The 22,015-nt window shown below is 35.5% G+C and overlaps 1 protein-coding gene and 1 long non-coding RNA gene across 4 annotated transcripts in view; one reads left to right on the top strand and one right to left on the bottom strand.

Annotated features, from left to right (window-relative positions):
• CHN1 (chimerin 1) overlaps nucleotides 1-22,015 on the top strand; it is a 187,490-nt gene that overhangs the window by 121,736 nt on the left and 43,739 nt on the right. For all 3 annotated transcript variants that reach the window (XM_045558932.1, XM_045558933.1, XM_045558934.1), the window contains one exon: nucleotides 14,108-14,185. In XM_045558932.1, the coding sequence (XP_045414888.1) occupies nucleotides 14,108-14,185 (78 nt within the window). The remainder of the gene's footprint in view (nucleotides 1-14,107; nucleotides 14,186-22,015) is intronic.
• On the bottom strand, nucleotides 1,109-13,894 carry LOC123643411. The gene is made up of 3 exons (XR_006736783.1): nucleotides 13,761-13,894; nucleotides 7,366-7,441; nucleotides 1,109-1,151 (listed from the first exon to the last, which is right to left on the bottom strand). It is a non-coding gene; the product is annotated as an uncharacterized LOC123643411 (long non-coding RNA).

Raw genomic sequence — 22,015 nt, forward strand, 5'->3', positions numbered from 1 at the left:
AATTTTAATAATTGAGCAATATTAAAGATTAACATAATTTGTCTGCATATTAATAAAATCTATTGATAACTAAGATTTATAATAATGCACATTGCATTTATCATATTTAAGATAAGTCAGCACACTTTTACATTTTCAACAGTTAAATTCAGGTTGACAGCTTCAGGTTTGCATCATTTCAGTCTTCAAAGTACTTACTAACATTTCATTGTCAAAGTTGAAGCTTACCGAGCTCTTTCAAACCGACGAAAGACCTCTGAGTTGACAGTCACCTCCCAAATAAGTAAGATTTTTAAGACAGTTGAAATGCTTTTCAAATCAATATTCTAGAGACTATATGTAAAACTTATTGTAGAGAGTTTATCATAATTTAGAAGCAAAAAAGAAAGAGAAAACAAAAGCAAACAAAAACCTTCTCAGGTCTTTCACATAATTTGACAGTTTATCATTTTCTGTTATCTCTCAGGAACAGGGAAATCGATAACAATGAAGGATTAGCATTTCATAACTATAAAAGAAAAAAGGAAAGATGTTTTTACTAAAGATAGTATTTTTGAGAAATAAGAATGAAGAAAATGAAAAACATAACTTTAATATAAATTAAATTTGGGGGGAAGTTCTGAAATATGCAATGATAAGTGGTTTTTGATTAAAGCACTAACTCAGATCAATGTTCTCACCAATGAAACCTTATATATAAGAGATGTCTGCAGAAATTTTATTCAGTGTAATTAACATTGAGCCCAGACATCTGTTTTTAAAATCTATTAATTCATTTAAGAAACAATAAAAATTACATGTTAACATCTTTTTTTTTCTTTTTTTTCTTTTTTTTTTTTTGAGACAGAGTCTTGCTATGTCGCCCAGACTAGAGTGCTGTGGCATCAGCCTAGCTCACAGCAACCTCAAACTCCTGGGCTCAAGTGATCCTCCTGCCTCAGCCTCCCAAGTAGCTGGGACTACAGGCATGCGCCACCATGCTTGGCTAATTTTTTTTTCTATATATTTTTAGTTGTCCGACTAATTTCTTTCTATTTTCAGTAGAGACGGGGTCTCGCTCTTGCTCAGGCTGGTCTTGAACTCCTGATCTCAAGTGATCCTCCTGCCTCGGCCTCCCGGAGTGCTAGGATTATAGGTGTGAGCCACTGTACCTGGCCAACATAATACCATGATCATCAAAATAATATTTTTGAAACAAGCTTAAAAGAATGGCATTGTTTTACATTTCTGCAAATCTCGTTAATGTACGGCTTAATATTACAAAAACTGGATTCTCATAAATGCTTCTTCATTCAGTCTGTGGTGATATGCTGTTTTGGTTGAAGTATATGAAGGAAATATGGCTTCATATAAATAAACAGTTGAGAAAGAGAGGAGTGTCTTAATAGCCTTCTCAAAAAATTGTGGATATTCCTCTTTGATACCATACCAAAACTAGACAAATGGCAGTTTCCTAAAGGTTACTTGAGATATGGAATCTGAAACCTAATTGGTTATCATTTCTTATTTTTACATTGAATGAAATCCATTGGTCTGTCTTGGGCTTTGAATGGATATTTCAATTATGCATGATTCTGTAACATCATGCACTGGTCATTTGGAAAGTATTGGTTCACTGAGTTATCCAGGTCTTCCAAGTGCTGACAGTTATATACGATATCAAAGACTCATATTTGTTAATATCATCATTCATCTCATCAGAAAAGTCATTTAAGTTATGGGAAGCTGTCAATTCAGGGTGGCAGATAAAAATTTTCCAAAATTATGATTTTCACTTGAAAGTTTAAATTTTATCACTGTCAGTTGTTTCCCTTGAGGTACCAGAAGAACTGTATTTTTTAGAAAATGCCAAACACCCAAGTCAAAATTTACTCATTTTTTTTCAGGTAAAAAAATGGTATTCCATGGGAAAAGGAGCTAGCTCAGCTGGCAACTCAAACAATACTTTTCCTTGAGACAACCATGCCTAAAGGGAACCCAGAGACACCTTTTATATCATTTGGCATGAGGCTAATAACTCTTTCGCTTTTGGATAGGTTTTCAAATGTGGAGGTGTGAAACTTGATGTAATTTACGAAAGAGGAGATAGTTAAAACAAAGCATGAACATGACCCACAATAATTTAATATGCTACTGTTCATTAAAAGCAGTATCATTGGTATAACATAATGTATTAATATTAAATTCTATTCCTAGTATCTCAAAGATTCTGAAAAATGAAAACAAAAAAATTATTCAACTGATCCACATGGTTTGTTACTTTGACCTTGAAAAATGTAACAAAAACACTTAAAAACCTTTCTTTCTATGGCTAATCCTGTAGGAGGAGATATTTTGGCAAGATTTTTTTATAAACAAGATACTTCTAATTTTAATGTCTTCCTTATAAAGACATGCATTTGAAAATAGTGAAAATAACTTCATCTTGAAATTTTGTAGCAAATTATGTGTTTGAAATCATAGAAGGAAAAATGATGAGACTTGTAACTGGGCTTACTAATTGTAGATACTGCCCCACCTCCCTTTTCCTTCTAACATTTTCTTGGAACTTGTCATTGCAGAAGGCTTTTATTCATCCAAAACTTTTCATGACCTGTGCATTTTTTTGGTCCTGCAAACTAATTTAAACCACAATGATTCAACAGTATCTCAAATCAAAAACTACAGTTCATGAATCCCAGGCATCCTTCTTATTTCAGGTAGCACATGTTCTCTTAGCACAACAAAAGTTTTCATTTCAATATCTTCTTTAGTAAGCTATGTTGCTAAGATACCTATGTTATCACAAATTTCCTAACATGTTTTAGTTTATATTTTACATGCATTTTTGCTAAAAAAAAAAAAAAAAGAGGAAACAATGTTTAAAATGCCTTTCTTCTTATTCTTAGCACCTCTTATGAGCTGTTACTTTTTGAATAATCTAGCTATAAGACAAAAATTACACATTTTCTTTGTATTAAATCTATTCCGACAGTATAAGGGCAAGAGGCTGGAATCAGGCCTTCATTTGTGAGTCTGAAGAATTCAGTGAGGCTTATGAATGGGCCATGAGCTTTGCCTGCTCATTCTTTCAACATTTATTTACACCTACTTTGTCCTAAGCATTGGGTTAGGTGGTAAGACTAATGCTAACGATGATAACAATATCAACATTGCCATCACCACCTAATCTCTGAGAGCTGTCTGCAGGCTAGGTACTGAAATTACATGCTTTACATATATTCCATGCATTCTACCTACTTCATCTCATCTCATCCTTCCAACCTTCCATGAGGTATAGCTACTATCATTCCAGTTGTACAAATAAAGAAACTAAGACTTATCTAAAATCCCATAACTAATAAATGGAGCTGAGATTCTTTTACAGATAGCCTTGACTCAAAGGCCAGGCTTTTAATCACTTAGCTATAGATAACACTGAACTTTAGTAAAAAAAAAAAAAATTTTTTTTAATTGTTTTAACTCTTTATGGAAGGTATGATTAGGCAGATTGAGGGAGGAGAGTTTATAAACTACAGCTCCCTGTCTGCATTATTTCTGGTAAAAGGACTGTATAAATGAAGTAGTCATAAACTACCTTATGGTTTGGGCCTTACAGGGTTTTGAAGGCACAGCCATATTGGAAGGTGGGAGAGAGAGAGATTTGAAATGGACAGATGTGGAGAAGTTACCTGTTAGAGGCTCAGAGGCCCATGAGAAGAGGGGGCAGCTTGGAAGGAGGTTACAGTCATAGATTTTGGGGATAAATCCAACCTTTGTTAGAAATGTGATTATGGGACTAAAATTGGATGAAAAATATATTATCCACCCAATACTTAGTCTAATTATAATTTATTCATTAAACATGTATTTGTTTACTATCTGATCCTTGTAAAATAACATAGGGTCCCATTTTCTGGTATCACCATAGTTTCTTTAGTGCCTAGCACATAGTAGATACTCAATAAAATGTTTAGTGAAAACTTTGAGAGCTTAGTGTTGTGGATATACACTTTGAGCATTTTAGTATTTTCACTTAATGAATTTGTAGGGTGTATAAAATATTTACACTTTCTTAGGCCACATGTCCAGCACCCAAAAATCTTTACTTCTTTTTTATCCCTTTAAAGATAAAATGCATCCTAATTATATAATTACTACCTTGGCCTATCTGGAATCTCTGTTATAAATGTAAGACTTATTTATTTACTCATGAGATTGGAATGGCTTTCTACCTTGTAAATTATGTATGTTTGTTTGGTAGATTTTAATGGAAAGCTAATTACCTATTTCTAAAGACAGCTTAATTAGTTGCTCAAGAGACTACTCTCAATTCATTGGTTTGGAGGGTGGTTTTGTTGATTTGTTTTTATTTAAGGAGCAGGAAAAGCCAATGCAAAAACAAAAACAGGCACACTGCTCAATAACTCTCCTTGAAGCCCTGATGAATATCTGGCAAAGAACTGCATGTATCTGTGTGAGATCAATGTATCACTTTACCTACCACCATCAAAATAATAGAAAAGATTTTTTTAAATACTAGAATTTAATCAGCAAGGCTGACCTTACTTCTTTGGATGTTGTAAACCAGGGGTCCCCAACGTACAGTGAGTTGTATAATTATTATATATTACAATGTAATAATAATAGAAATACAGTACACAATAAATGTAATGCACTTGAATCATCCCAAAACCATCCCCCCGGCCTGGTCCATGGAAAAATTGTCTTCCATGAAACCAGTCCCTGGTGCCAAAAAGGTTGGGGGACCACTCAGACCACAGTTGTAAACCAATTGCAGGCTTAGAACTGAATCAGGGTGGTCACTGAATATTTATGCTTACTGTTGGTTCTGGGTCTTTGTGACACCTGAGCCTTACTTAAGGCTAGGAGTCAGTCTCATGACATGTTGAGTGATCATGTCTTCAGTTCTCAGGGAAGCACAGCAGAGTAGGGTGAGGACAGGGTGTGAAGTCGGAAGGCCTGGGTTCCATCATGGTTGCTTTGCTTACCAACTATCTGCCCTGAGCAAATACCTTAACATCAGTGAATTTCCTTTCTGAGAAATAGGAATTTGAAGATATAATGAAATAGTATCTATGAAAAGCACTTTGTAGAATCTAAAGCTCTGTGTAAGTGCTACTGATTTTGGGGCAGTGTAAAAGCAGGCTTAGATTTTTTTTAACTGGATTGTCAGACTGTAGTAATTAAAATGATTGTAATGTTGGACTAGAATGGGGTTATTAAGCCAGTTACCTCATAGATCTTCAATTGCTTGGTTAGACTATCTCTCTTTAACCTTTCCTTTGTGGAGGAGGAAATTAGTGGGGTAGATTCCTCTCAATACATTAAAATGTCACTAAAAGATAGATACTAAATCATCCTTTAATCTTTTCTTCTTCATCCTCCCAAGAGCCAGTTGTTGCAGTCTGAGTTTCTGTGTTTTCTTTTCTAACATACTGATCTCTTACGGGCCTTGTCCAGATGCCCCAACTCACTCTTAAGATGTCAAATTCCATATGGCACACAGTCTATATAAAAATAAGAATCTAATGGTTATCTGTTATATGAAGAGCATCCAAGTTAGAGGTTGTTAAGGTTCTCTATTAATTTCATTAGGATCCTTTGAACTAACAGGAATTTCATAAAATGAAATACTGTGGACATGTTATAAAAACTTGGTTTTATAAAATGCCCAAAGGCAAGCTATTTTCCCTTTTTTCACATCATTATCTTGTAAACCATGCACTGTAGCAGTGTCATTACAAAGAAACGTTTCTGTATAGCAGTGTGGTGGTGGTCAGTTAACACATCTGTGAAGTATGCTCATGCTTACACTTCTTCTTCCCAGGATAATTATTTATGAAGGTTAAATCTTTTATCTTCAGGCCACTATTGCCATTTTCAGATAAGAAAAACAGGTTTTCAAAAGTATGTTTGAACATTACAAGTCTTCTGCTTCATGCCATGAGTCAACATTTGTCTTTATTGAGGCTTGATTGCAATTGGAATATTCTAACCAAACTGTAGTGTATTTGTGCCACATATAGGAAGTTTAAATAAGCCTGTAACAGGTCCTTTTTAAAATAACCAAAACACTTGAGCTTCGTGCTAGCCTAAGCAACAGAAGTCACTTGAGGAATGAGAAAACTGAAAATACAATACTTAGCTTTTATTCTCATATACTGAATTGCCTCTGTTAAATAAGTAGAAAATGTTCACTGAGGTGTGATAACTTGAAATAGCCTCATGTGACAGTTTAAAATCTGTAAACATTCCTAATAATATCAACCTGAATCTGGTTTTTAGTTGTATTTTCTATAAGGATATTACATCTAAAGGCTTTTTGAAAAAGTGAAAACATTTGATTCAAGAGTTTTGCACTGGATTTGAAGTTCCTAATTATTGATAAAGTGTTTGAGCTTCTCTATTAATTGCAGAACAATAATAGTGTTTCTTTAAGTCTTGCAGGTAATAGGTATCAAAAATTAAAATGACACATTTCCCCATGTAGCCCCTTAGGTTCATAGCAGGGGGCAGGGACAGGGAGATTAAGATGGAATTCCCATGGAGGCCAATTTCAGCTTTTCATTAGGAAGAGCCAAGGAAGAATGTTATGTTCATCACCATACAACCATCATTGCTAGTGGCCACATATTGCAGAGTGTTAGATTAGAACATTTTACTCTTGTTATGTAATTTTGTTTATATTAACATATGCTTGCATAATTCAGGATAAGGACATCTTTCATTTATCTTTTCTTCCCAAAGCAATTATTATATAAATTGTTATCAATACATCAGAGCTACAATCTACCACTCTCTAAGAACTTGCAAATGAAAACATAATACTGTTTTATGAATTAACTTTAAGATCACCACCTAGGATATCTGAGCAGAGATATGCAAAATCATAAAGAAATACCTAAAAAGGAGGCTCAAAGAGATAGAAGTTGCTTATGCCCATCCAAGTACTGACATAAAGGGAGGCAGCTCCTGTGAAATGGACACTGAGTATTCTAGGACATTGGCAAGGTGATCCTAATTGTAGAGGATTCAACAGATGTCTTCACTCTGTTCATTAAATACTCAGTTCATCCATTCCGTGCTCTGATTCCATTCTCACCAACTTGCTAAATTTTTTGTTGTAGATGTGCTACCAAAAAGAGGATGTTGGTCACTACTTTATGATAATTATATCTCATATCTTATTATAAACTAGACAGCTGCCATTCTGATTTACCTATCAGTTTCGTGAGCTTGGTATTAAAATGTTAGTCTCCCTTTGAGAAATAATCTTGTGCTGACAAAGTAAGTTTCTGAGCCTACAAGATTGGATATCAGACAAAAAATTGCAAATTTGCCAGAGATACTTTGTGAAGGTACCTCAATATAGCCAGCAGGCCTTTCCCACGTAGACATTCCCAAATCTCACAGCACATCCCTTCTTCCTTTTGAATTTCTATTAAAAATATTGAGAAGACCATAGAGTTGATTTAGTCCAGGTGGGATTTAGAAAAGTTGAGTAACTTGGCTGATATCAGTAAGAACCAGACTTGGAAACCAGACTGTGCACCACTCCACCCCCTCCTCCTTGGGCATGATGTTCTTCATGTAGAATGAAAAACCTTCCTCACGACTGGCACTGGGGGCATTTCCTCATATTTCTGTTGTTTCTCAAAAGAAAACGGCATGCTGGGGCTACATTTTTTTGTTTGCTTTGTGTTTTCAAATGTCTTATATGTTTAAATATTATTGCATATGAGTCTGTCAGGGAGCATATTAGAGTATACAATATTTGGTAGTGGCAATGTTAATCTAGTGTCATTCAAATTTATTATACACTGAAGTGAATGCACTGATGTGCCTTATTGTTATCTGTTTAGATAGATATTATGTTAATACTAGAAAAGCTATATAATGAAGACTGAATTAGGCATTATGATGTGATTGTTGTCAGTAGCAAAAAAAATTTAGAGTCTTGGCAGAATGTTGAGTTTTCTGTGCAACATAAAAATTTATTTTTCCCAATATAACTTAAGGAATTTATAGAGTTTTGATACAAAAGTCTCTAATGTTTGACTTTAAATGTATTTGAAAATTTTGCTCGAGTGTTGAATCTGGTAGATAACTATAAATTCAAGTATAGCAGTAAAAGGCCTGGTGATCTGAGAGTAAGAATATAAATGATCTAGAAATTTATTCAGATGGTAAGCTTTCACAATTGCATGTTAGCAACAGATAATACGAGAGGCAGGATAGTCTAAAGGAAAGATACAGAATTTGAAGTTGCGTAGACGTAGGTTCAAGTCCTATTTTTACCATGTACTAGTTAGGTGACCATTTAGGCAAGATACTTAATTTCTGTTTCTTCATCTATAAAATGAGAATTATATCTACATTATTTGTTTTGACAACTCAACTACAGTATACATGTGAAGCATTTAGTAGTACAATGCCATGCAGTTGTCAATGAATGGAAACTGACATATATTGTACTCCTGGCTCTAATGGAGAATAATTAGGTTACAAATTATAAGTCAAGGATGAAGGTAGGAATAATCTGTGTATCTAGAGTAAGATTTGCTTGAATTCATAACTTGATATTGGATATTTCAGGAAATCTGTTGTTTATACCTCAATTTTAACATTTTATAGAAATTGTAGGATTTCATTAAACCTAAATCAGAAACCCTAATTACCCAAGAGTTAATCCAGTTATTTAGCACCTCCCCAAGTCTTAAGGCCGTGCCAGCTAGAACATTCCTCTGTGGTGCTTTTTCGGATGGAATGTTGATTTAGTTAACTAGAACATTATGGTATGAGTCTGTGATATCACCATAATGTTATAGAGGAGGTGGCTGTTTGTGTTGTATGAGGTTCTTCCAGTTTCCTAGAGAATCCTCTTTCTATAAATAAGTCCTGACATTCAGTAGTTGGAGATTTATTCCTTTGGCTTAAGTCTTGGTCCCATATTAAAAACCAGATCCTTACAGAAAAGGATGTATAATCAGTCATTTGTACCTTTGTGTGAATAAATTGATAAGACCCTTTTCTGTAAGCAGGATTTGATGGGATTACTCAGAGTTGAGCATAGAGGTTCTCTTAACTATAACATTGCCAGGAACAGGGTAAAGATTGCAGAACAGCGATGCTTACGATCTTTCTAAATAATGGGTTACAATTTGATCTGAAGCTCATTGCACAGGACAATGGTCTTGGGCCTTTAATCCATATAACAGTTACACATTATACTATCCTTGATCTTGGAAATATAGGCCCTTGGATACAAGGAAAAGAGGACAAACTTCCATTTATTACTTTCTGTGCCAGAAATGCAAAATGCTTGCTGCATATCATCTAATTGTTAATAATTCTATACCGTATTTTTAACCCATTTTACACATAAAGACTGAAATAGTAACTTGACTAAGGACGTGGCACAGCTAATAAATGAAAGGGTTTATTTAGGGTAGCAATTCTGTCAGGCCCCAGAGCCCATTTCCTGTTTTATTGCACTTGGTGAAAATGAGAGGCTGGCTTAGCACGAATCCAGTATTACTACTGGCAAACAACAGGGTAATGGCATCAGTAGAAATTTCTTTATTTGAAAAGCAGTGAATGCGTTCCTTTTCAAGGGCACCTATTTCACCTTCTGTTCCTTATTCCTCACAGCTCCCTGCCCCACCCTTACGGTTTTTATAGTCCTCTGTATTGCAGATGGCATGGATAAGGTAGGCACAGAGAAGATTGGAGAATCTGCCCATTGCCCTTCCCTGTTTCCAGGCCAGTCACCCTCATTCAGATGAACCTACAGAAGTGACATCAGTGTCAGGGATGGGCAGGGTCAGGTCTGAAGATAAGCCCTAGATTGCCAGTCAAAATAAAAAGTTGGCTACTGCGGGTGTTTCCATCGACCTTGCAGGATATGTGCCACGCCAGTTTAGAGCCGTACCCAATGAAGCCATTTTTGTCTGTTTTATAGAGCCAGACTATGAGAGGCACTTTGTCCCTAACACCTTGTATTTATCTGCTACTCTCATAAAGTAGCAGAAAGAGCTGTCAGGCTTTGGAGACAAAAGCTGGAGATTCTGATTTCAGACTTTTCACTTCCTGACTGTGTGACCTTGAGCAAGTCACTCTGTGAACCCCAGTTTCTTCATCTACAAAGTGTGACCATCATGCAACGTAACCTCCCAGGATGGTTATGAACGACACACAGGACACCCATGTGAAGCATCAAGCAGTGTCCTGGCTCCTTAACAAATACCGAAAATCTCCTTTCCTTGCCACTTTCCACTTCCCTCCTAACCCTGCTTCCTCAGCTAACAAACATGTCATTATATGCCTTTTAAAAATTAGGATTAGAGCCAGAATGTAGGACATTGGGTAGAGGCCATAATAAGAAAGGAAGGCCAAGAGTTTCCAGGCATGCTGGTGTGGTATTGACTAAAAGCAGATTACAGACTCCTTGAGAGCAGGGACCTGTCTTATACTTACACAGCATACCCTATAGCTAATATTTGGAACAGCACCCTTGTAATCCTATCATTTATAGAGCATTTACTGCCTGTAGTCTTTTCATCTTTTATGTGTCATCTTCTTTAAACTTCCCGTAATCTATAAAATAGGTATTATTTTCCATATTACGTAGATAACATAATCAAGGCACCAGGCAGATCTCCCAAGGTCAGTATTCAAACAGTTGCTCTGATTTCAAATTTCATTTATTATACTATACTGCCCCTCAATAAAAATAGCTGCCTTCATTTGGTTTCATTTTTTAACCAAATACGTATTGAACCTTTATTTGCGTAAGCGCTAGTATGCTAGATTCAAGGTTTGTACAAAGATGTATAAAATCTAATTCCATATAAACAGCTACACAGGTAACTGATACGAGGTAGAATGTGATATGTCTCATAATTAATGAATCAGTAAAAAACTCTGAGGTTCTTAGGTGGGTGAGATCACATTTAATTGGTGCAGATCATCAAAGGCTTCATGAAGGAGGGGGTGTTTGAATTGAGCCTTGGGGTCAGCGTTTCCTACTACATGTACTGCATGTTAAACTTGAGACCCTAAGATCTTAGTTACTATATTACTTTTTCTTACCATCCATTGTTACTCATTGCTACTCGTACAGTCTATTGCTTCTCTTCAAAATTGAAATAATAACTAAAGAAACCAGCTTGTATAGAACCATAACAACTACTCTCAGATTCCATAGTTTCTTCTCATTTTCTCACCTGGATGGATATAGCATAGGGTTAGAGAGCCCAGCCCCACCACCTCCTAGCTGTGCAATTTTGGGAAGTTAACTTCTGTGGGCCTTGGTTCTCTCAACCTTAAAATTAGGATAATATATGCCTCAGAGGGTTTATCTGTGGATTTTATGGGATTCTGTGTGTAAAGTGCTTAGCTGCTTCCATGGAACATAAGTACTCAATAACTAATAAATTATAGTCATCATTAATAGATTCAAGAACTAACTAGATAGATATGGCCTGATAAATGTAAGCATGAGTGATATACATTTGCCTGGAACATTAGAACATTGATATTGGTTCTGAATTGTAGAGTTAGCAGTTTTTGTGACTCGCAAGCTCTTCACCAAAATTAATGCAGAATTGCAGTTGCGACCAGGTTGAAGGCGTAATAGTGACCAAATCCTTAGCCATTTGAGAGTAGTTAAGACCCTTTTCATACTAAGTTGTTTTCTGTCTCCTTACTGCACTAGGTAGCTTTCCAAATTGCAATTACTCCAGTGTTTCTTGAGTAGAACAATTACTTAGGAGAGATGGTACAACTGTGCAGACTCTACAATAGACTTTACCTCTCAGTGGCAGAATGTTCACTTTTACCTGGCCATGAATTTTCTGGATAACTACCATGAATATTTCTGTGCTTGGTTGAATTTTAGTTACTACAGCTGAAGGACTGGGTTGATTTATATATAATGCAAAACCTTGATCAAAAATAGAAAAAAAATGCTACTTGAGTTACACATGTGATTGTTTAGTAACTTGATGTTAAACATTGTTGAGAAAAAAGTTTACTGTTGAACTTGCCTTTGGAGTCTGTTTTTTTCTAATGCCTACTGAGAATTGGATAAACTCCATTTTAGGCTGTACATGTCTGAAGAGTTGATTGGCCTTTATATTTTTTAGTCATCACATGACAAAATAGGTTTAAACCAAAAAGTAATTTAGGTTAGGCAAGGAAGCTTTTTCCCATTGCTTTTTCCCTTGGAATGGAAGCATTTTATGTCTTATATTAATTACCTAAGGGTATAAATTTGTGAAGTTGAAACTTCTGTAGATCTAACTATTAACTTGTTCTTTTTATTAAAAATGTTTTTTAAAAAATAAAAGGGACTATAGACTGAAATAAGTTGGGATTGTTTAGAAAATCAGTCACTCATTATTTCCAATGTCTAGCATAAGGTAAGGACCACTTCGTGCCCTAATTAAACTAGACTATTTACTGGGCAAATACTCCCTATAGATTATGAAATCTGAAATAAATTGTTTACACCAGCAAATGTACTGAAACCATCTAAATATAGAATTTTAGATTTTTTAAATACAGTGTAACATTAGAGTCATAATGGATTAAACTTAACTACCATAGCATGAAGAAACAGAAAGGAGATGGATAGGGAACCAGAGTGGGAAACTTAAGCCTTTTATAGCACATTACTGAAAAATGTAGGTATTGCCCTAAATAGAGCCATGTTTGAGTCTCTTACCAGCATCCCCCTTCGTATATCAGCACACATGCATCCAAGGGTCCTGGAGCACAGTTATACTAATATTATGTATGGGACCCGTGTACATGGGAAATTATTCCCAACTGGCTCCCACTATGACCTGACCTTAAGCTCTCTGAATAAAAACTGTCAAGACTAGAGAATTAAAATAATGATTTCATTTATTTAAATGTGACCCACAACAAAACTATTCATAGGACCTGGACAAAACTGACCACTCCAGGGGTTAGCAGTGTTACATGCATGCTTCTTGTTCTGCATGAATAGTGTGATACTGGTTAAACTCCTTTTCATCAAAATACTTGCCAGTTTTTGCTCATCTTTAATAAAGCTGGGTTTTGGTTAACTAACCTCAGTCCATAATGTGCAAAGGATACAGATCAGCCTTTCATAATTTACCTGGCAGCAGTGGTTCATTCTTTTTAAAACCTAGTGCTGTATGTTAATTTTCCTCTGCTTTTAATAGGTTAAAAAAAAATTCCATTTTGTAATAATACATGATTCATTCATTGCTCATTATCTTCCCACTGTTGTTTTTTTTTTTTTCTTTTGCCTTGAGCCAGCAAGAAAATCTTACATGAGAGGAGGGAGAAACAGAGAGACAGAGTTGAGGAATACAGTACTTAAATACTGTTGCTTGATTTTCATTGGTTATCTCCTTTCTTACGGTGGCCAGTCTGATCCAGCCTTCCCTGTCAAATCCCTCCCCTCCCCCACCCTCCCTGCTAGGGGCTTCACAGGGTTGCCGTTGCTAGAAACTGATTGCAGGCAGTATGTAGGCATCTTTCATTCAGAATGGACATTAATATGTTGAATAGAGAAGAAAGCTTTTAGAAATGTATCATTTGTCAGAATTGCATGGCTTTTAAAGAGGGATAGAGAGAGATGCTGAGTGTTTTGTGTGTTAGCATCGACTCTTATTTCTGTTCAGACTCAAGTTTTTGGAAGCTTAAATATAGATCCCTTTAAGAAAAAAAGGAAGAAAGAAGAATTTGCCTGGTTAGCCGACCTCTGTTTATGAAGTGCTTCATCCTCCTCCTCCACCTCTCCGTGGTGTTTCTCTGCAGCTCTCTGTAGGTTAGGGTTCTGTGCTGCCTGGCAGAATGCTCTTGTGTTAGCTGAATAGACTTCATCGACAGACATAGATCAGTATAGGTTTTCTTTCTTCCTGTGAATTCCAAAATGCCATCCAAAGAGTCTTGGTCGGGGAGGAAAACTAATAGAGCTGCGGTTCACAAATCAAAACAAGAGGGCCGTCAGCAAGATTTATTGATAGCAGCCTTGGGAATGAAACTGGGTTCTCCAAAGTCGTCTGTGACAATCTGGCAACCTCTGAAACTCTTTGCTTATTCGCAGTTGACATCACTTGTTAGAAGAGCAACTCTGAAAGAAAACGAGCAAATTCCAAAATATGAAAAGGTTCACAATTTCAAGGTAAGAATATTTGTTTTTAGCCTTATAAGAAATGCACATTTCTTGAAGTACAAAATATAAAAGGAGTATCTTCTGATGACTTTTTAAAACTAGGATGACTTGACTAAAATGTTCTTGCTATTTAATATGTTAATTGAGATGTTTTAAAAGCCTGATTTTATTTAAGGAATAGCTGAATAAAGCTAATATAAGTCCAACCCAGTTTTCTCTAATGCTGTTGTAATATTGTTTAATCAATATGTACTCAGTGGTAAAAGTCTTGACTTAATATATTTAAAAGGTCTCATTTAATAATGATTTTGGCATTATTTTTATTTGTGATGCAAAAATGTCTAAATACCTTTGTTGGATATTTTATGAGAGGATTAGATCTTATCCCTGTTCGTTTCTGGTAAAAAGCTTTGGATATAAGAGGCATGTGCTGTTGCATCTGGATTGAGCAGATGGTCTGCATTTCCCATAGTTTCTGTCTTTTCTCCTCTGTAATGAATTGACCACGATGAGAGGAGGATGGCTACCATGGGACTGTCGATGCTGCTGACACTAGCAGCTTCTCTTCACTTTTTGAGTATTTGCTTTTACCTTGTGTGTATATATATAGTTTTTAATTATTGTGTTAATATGGTTTATCAACTGTACTTGAATCTTCTTTCATCAAGATGATATGTATGTTGATTCAAGCTGTATGTAGATCTTGCCTGTATTTATAGCATGATATAAGGCCTTGAAGTGCTCTGTCCTTTGCAATCTAATTCAGAGAACAAACAGTAAGGTCAATCATAAGGAGAACCAGTAACATTTAATAGGCAGATGCACTGGTATTTCTGTAACTTCCCAATAGTTAGGCAACTTTATGATACAGTTTCTGAGACATGGGTATTTTTAGTTTAGACAAAACATCATTAGGTTTTAAGTTAGAAAAGGAATAATTTGGTTTCAAAAGGTAATAAAGCTGTAAACCCCAATCTTCCATTTATTTATTAATTTACTCAACGTTTATTCAGCACATAGAAGGCACCAGGCTCTGGACTAGGTAATGTCATCCCAAATTTGCAATTCATCCTGATTTTTGACAACAGTATTTATTTTACTCAAATGCTAACTACCAAGCTCCCAGTATACTGTGCATTTTCTATAGTGAGGAACAGATTTTTATGATCTTTAGATCATTTTTGGATAAAGGAGAAATTACTTAGTAAAAATATGCTTCTAGGCTTTATAAAGATTTATGCTAATATTTCAAGATAAACTAGCATTTTCTTCTTTCTCTTTAAACATATTAAGGATCTTACCTTTTAACCAATATCTTTGATTTAAAATGAAATTAAGGCAATTCAGTGGAAAACAGAAATCATATGTGCATCCAGTTTTAACCACATCTTCCATTTATGCACCTCAACAATACATGCAGGTTACTAGGCCTCAGTTTCTTCTTGCATGATATACAACTGGTATTACAGAATTTTTATCAGGAAAATGATCCCAAATAAAGCTTTGTGAATATTTAAAGTTAAATCACAAAAATAACCATTAGATTCCTAAGCAAGAAATTATATGCACACTATTTAGAAATGGCTGAGATTTTGAAATAATATCTCCAAAGATGTACCCTCTGATTTGTTCAGCAGAAACAGATTGACCTATGAAGAATGCCATTTTAGTGCTAAGTTCATTGTGCATGCTTTATAGCAATACTGATTATGAGCAAATAGTAGGGCTGTTCAAGGATTTGCATAAACAACCATATTCTTTTTTCCAGTTATTTCTCAATTTTAATTTAACACATGACTTTAATGAACAAATTCTGTACAACCAGAAAATGCTGACTGTGGGATCAATTGTGATTTTTAAAGATACTTGTTTTTTTAAAAGCCCATAAAAAGTACAAGGCTTCTTCCTTCCCTGAAGCCAAAAAATCAAAACCAGCTTGGACTTGCTCTTGAAAAAAGGTTTTTATGCTCAAGAAAGGAGCTCATCTTAGGGAGATGCATTACATATTTTTTAGAGTTGCTAATAAGGTCAGAAGTCTCAGGATTGACCCTTCCAAAGTAATTGAAATTACTTTGTTATTTAAAAAATGTTTCCATTGGGGTGTCATTATTGAAAGAAGAAGAGGAAGTCATACTTGACTTCTGAGAACATCCCAAAAAGAATTCAGACTCTGTGACAAGAGCAGTTCTCTCCCACACAGACACTCGCTTAGGTCACTGCTTGTGACATACATATGTATGTATGTACAGTATGTACAATTCAGAGATTTGTTGTGGGGAAAACGCTGAGCATTTCCATGTTGATAATCACTCATGTGTCCTCACCATTGACTATTTTCAGTGGTGGTAAAAGTATATTCTGTCTAAGCATGAGCCCACTCACCAAGGCCTCATTTCAATATGGTTTTCTTTTTTGCTTCTTGAACTGCCTTGTTATGTAATACCGCTGTGTGTGCTGAACAGCTGTCAAATCTTATTTCAGAGGATGATGCCAAAAGTGCACCATACCTTTGGTGAAAGCACTCACCAAGGTGAAAGCAAAACAAATCAAGTGGACCTGACTATAGACAGGTGTTTGTTTTTGGAGTGAGTTTATTTTGGGGGTTTTTTTTTTTTTTGGTAGTAGAATAAAACAGGAAGGCTTCCATTTTGCTGTGTTATGTAACATGGTCTCTTTTTTTTTCCTGTTACTTATAAGGATTTGATAAAGAATCTGTCACAAGAAGGACAGTTAGATCTCTTAGGGAGGTTATCATTTTTAGAGATAAAGGCAGTACATCCTTTAAAAATAATTACCCTATAAGTTAACATAAATTAGAGTGAAAATAATTTTAACTGTTCGCTAGCCCTACTTCTTATTTTAAGAACTACTCCATCCCAGTACAATACAGAGAGAGAGAGAGAGAAACTTCTAACATTAAAACTAAAACACAGGCACCCCACCAGCAGAGATTGCATCCTACATTCCGAGTCTCTCTGGATGGAATGATAAGTAAGACACAGCTTTTGTCCTCAGGAGCTTGCATAATCTCTAAACCTGTTTCTACATCATAAAAATTGAATTTGAGTTCCTGGTACATATAGGGACATGGCAGGCATTATTTTTGTTACTACAATTTACCCCTAAGTGGGTATTTCTTCTGAGTCTATACCAAGAAATTTATACTTAAGTGTTCATCTCACTCCTGTTTTTCTAACCCAGTTGCACAGGTCATGATGCAATTGAGAATCTTAGCATGATTGTGGAGGCTGAAGAAAGCTCTTGCTTCTTTCTTAGCTCCCAGGCAGAGTTACATGTTACATAAGAGCAATTGTATTTTTCATGCACTATAGAATACAGCAAAATCCTCTATATTTCTTTTACTCCTTCCAAATTAAACTACTAAATGTTTTGTTTGCTTTGTTGCTTAATTCAGATAACTCTATAAAATAATATCAAGATTAGATATCACATAATAATAAGAGGCTACTTAGACAAGTTATGTAATTACAACATTAAGAATTAGAGTGAGTAGATAACTTTAAAATGAGTTCTTTTTTAAGATGGTCTTGAAGTGGTGAGTGGTTGATTTTAGTTTCAGATACTTGCATTCTTCATATTATATTAATAGATTTAATGTTGCTAAGATAATATGCAAGCAATGAATCCTGAAATGTGAATCAATACTGTAATTAACACTATTACATGAACCTATATTGTTTAATTACTGATTCAGGACTTATGAAGAAAAAGAGATAACAGTGAGCCTGGCAGTCCCGGCCCACACACTGGACCTTCTGCTGTTTGATGAACTGAAGGGTAGCAGTGGCTGGCACTCCTGCTGACAGAGGTCTTTCCTTTCCTTCCAAGGACACTGGCAAATCCAGGCCTCCTCTGGTCTTTGGTCTTTTGATTCACACTTGAGAATAAATACAAAATGAACCAATACATATAGTTTTAATGGAACTACATGATCTAAAATTCTCTGATTGAATTATACTATACTGAGAAGCATTAGATTAATAATAAAATTTTAATAACAGAAAATTATAATAAAGTCCATATAGACAAATTTTTAAAATGGGTTATATTTACAGCAGTGAAATGTCATATTCAAAGACAGTGCCTACCACTTCTTTTGTGTTATCCCCACCAACCTTCACAACGCCCACTTCCCTCCCTTCTTCCTTTCCCTTGCCCCACATCTAGTAAAATGCCCGTAACTAGCTGATGCTCAAGAAGCATTTGTTGAATGACCAAATAAATGCGTACACAGTATGAATTGGGGGACCTTTTATTGTTACTTTGAAACCACTTCTCATGACAGCAGGAAATTGCAACACAAAAAATTTCTTCTGAGGACCTTAAGATCTGTATTGTATTGTAACAATATTTTCTTTTAATCAGATTTATCTGAGTTTTAAAAATGAAACAAAGTCCAAGATATCATGTTATCTGATATTGGACTAGAGAATCTACATGCACATTTTAAATGCTCAGGAATTTGAATATTATTTTGAATTAATAGTAATATAAATGAAGGTGAAGGTAAATGCAGCATGACAAAATAGACATGACAACCTGGAATGCCTCATTGTTTCTCTTATGGATATGAACATGGAGTGTCTAACAAACATTTTAAAGGAATAGTGTTTTTCTCTAAGTAAGAGATTAAATGGTATTATATATACTTTTCTTATATTCATGTACACACACACTCTTCTTCCAATTCTGAATATGGGCCACTGACAAGGGAAGACAAAAATACCAAAGATCAGTGCATAGCGTGGATTCTGTCTGCCTGGGACAGTCAGACATGGAGAAAACTAATGAAGAGAAACTAGGAGATTGGACAAGATCATTTGCAAGGTCCCTGTAAACATAGTATTTCTGTTGCTATCTGGTTATAGTACTTACCAGATGCTGTGGAAGCCAAAATGACAAACAGCACTCTGCTATTTACTTCTGCCCTGGCTGTTGGTAAGGAGGACCACAGAGACTCACTGGGCACTTACACTGGGTTCTGCACTGCCCTCAGCATGGTGGCCCTCTCACCCTCACCCTGCCCACCCTTCTTATGGTTTGTAATGCTGGGTGGGGAACTTGTTACACTCGAATGCAAATCTAGATCATTAAGGTTAGTGGAAAGGTTACTGCCTGCCATTAATAATCCTAAAAGAAACATTTCACAAGATTCCTGTCATTATGCAAATAGTTGCATATACTTCACAGCCATTTTATGGGGCTAGAGAATTTAAATTGCTATACTTAATTCAAGAGAAACCCATGGTATATTATTCTCACAGATCATAACCCATTATTCAAGATGTTTCATAATCTGTCTTCATTCCCAAAGTTCCCAAATTTTACTTCTGTTATACTGCCTCTCTGATACAAATTGCCATTTGTAAAACTATGTAACTGTATGTTTTCAATTTCTTCAAGTTTTCTAGTATTTCATTTTAAAAGTGTTTTGAGTGGATGAGACATGTGCTGGAAACAGCCTCCTTTCCACAGCCTCTTGGTCGTTAGTAGAAGTGCCTACTGTGTTCATGTGGGCCCTGAAAAGATTGCTTCTTTTAATATATGTGTGATAAGTTACTGATGAACATACTAACTAAATCTGTTCAAAGAAAAACTGTCCCATTAACAGTGTTGAAACATCTTGACCACATTATTTCTCTAAAACAATACTAGGCCAGGCGCGGTGGCTCACGCCTGTAATCCTAGCACTCTGGGAGGCCGAGGCAGGAAGATCGCTTGAGCTCAGGAGTTCAGGACCAGCCTGAGCAAGACCCTGTCTCTATAAAATTAATTAATTAATACAAGACCACTTAGGGTTTTCCTAACTTATGGATACTTCATTTCCTCTTTACTCATCCCTCAAGTAATTATTGAGCAACTATTTGTACATACCACTCTGTTAGACTTGGAGGGGATATAATTATATGTATTATCATATGTGATGCTTGACTCTGGACATATAGTAACGGAAAAGAAAGCAAATGTGAATATAATAGGAAGGATGAGGAGAATATAAGAATGGTTTTATGCATGAACAGTGGCAATTAAAATACTTTTAATGTGTGTCATGTATAATGCTGCCATATTCCTCATGATTCTATATTGCATACATAAATGTTAAGTGGTTATCTAAAATGACATCTCTACCTAAAACAGCTTGACAGCCAGAAGTGAGTATGCAAAGCATAATTTGAAATATTAGAGTAGTTTAAAATTTAGGGAGAGTTTTTTTGTAATAAGAACACTAAACATAAGATCTACCTTCTTAAATTTTTAAGTGCACAACACGGTATTGTTAACTAAAGATACAACATTGCACAGCATATCTCTACCCAAGTTGAACAGCTACTCCGCATTTCTCCCTGGGAGGGCCCAACAACCACTCTCTGTTTCTACTAGTTTGACTGTTTTAGATAACTTTTATAAATGGAATCAGGCAATGTTTGTCCTTGTGTGCCTGGCTTATTTCACTTGACATCATGGCCTCCAGATTCATCCATGTTTTCAAATATGGCAGAATTTTTTTCTTTTTAAGGCTATTCTACTGTAGGTATATACCATACTTCATTCATCAGTGAACATTTAGGTTGTTTCCATATCTTGGCTATTATGAATAATGCTGCAATAAACATGAGTCCAGATACTTCTTCAAGATCTGATTTCAGTTCTTTTGGATATACACCCAGAAGTGGGATTGCTGGATGATATGGTAGTTTTATTTTTAATTTTTTGAGGAACTTCAATGCTGTTTTCCGTAGCAGCTGTACCATTTTACATTCCCCCAAATAGTTCACTAGGGTTCCAGTTTTGCCACATCTCTTTTTGATAATAGCCATTCTAACAGGTATGAGATGATACACTGTTTTTATTTGCATTTCCCTGATGATTAGTGGTGTTGAGCATTTGTTTCATATACTGGTTGGCCATTTGTATATCTTTTTTGGAGAAATGTTTATTGAAGTCCTTTGCCCATTTTTTAATAAGGGTATTTGGGGTTTTTCCTATGGAGTTGTAGGAGTTCCTTATATGCTGTGGATATTAACCCCTTATCACATGTATGGTTTGCAGATACTTTCTCCCATTCTATAGGTGGCCTTTCATTCTGTTTCCTTTGCAGAAGCTTTTTAGTTTGATGTAGTTCCGCTTAGTTTTCCTTTTGTTGCTTTAAAGATTGGGCAGAGATTTTCATGTTTGTCTTTCTTACTAGGAGACTGTTAGGGGAACTTATTAGCTGTCCTATTTATTTTATGGAATTAGAAAACAAAGCAAACACTTGAGGGGAAACAAGACAGAACCTCAGGGCTGCCTTTGAAAACAAGATGCAGGGTTACCACTTTTAAACAGCTTAAAAGGAAGCCCAGCTCTCTCGCACCAGAAGCGATCCTGATTCTTGTTCCCAATATCCCAATTTGAGACCCTCTGGCACACAACTACATCTAATGCGGTATTGATTATTTCCAGCTTCTGTGTCCATCTGCTGGCTTGAGATTTTAGAAAATCTCAAGACTTTAGTGTCTCGAAAATTTATCGCAAAGTAGAGAACCAGCCTGGCAAGGGACTTCTAACACAATGACAACTTAAGGATGTAAACCCATAGGAAGAACACACAATTAAAAAAAAGTCCTGTAGTTAATAACAATATGCTGTATTCTTAAAATCTCAAAGTAGGTTTAAAGTGTTCTAACCACAAAAAAATGATAAGTATGTGAGGTAATGCTTCTGTAAATTAGCTCGATTCAACCAGTCCACAAAGTATATTTCAAAACATGTTGTACACCATAAATATAATTTTCATCAATTAAAAAAATGAATATTTGAAAAATCACCTCTTCTAGA

The sequence above is a fragment of the Lemur catta genome, chromosome 8 (assembly GCF_020740605.2).
Source record: "Lemur catta isolate mLemCat1 chromosome 8, mLemCat1.pri, whole genome shotgun sequence".
NCBI lineage: Eukaryota > Metazoa > Chordata > Mammalia > Primates > Lemuridae > Lemur > Lemur catta.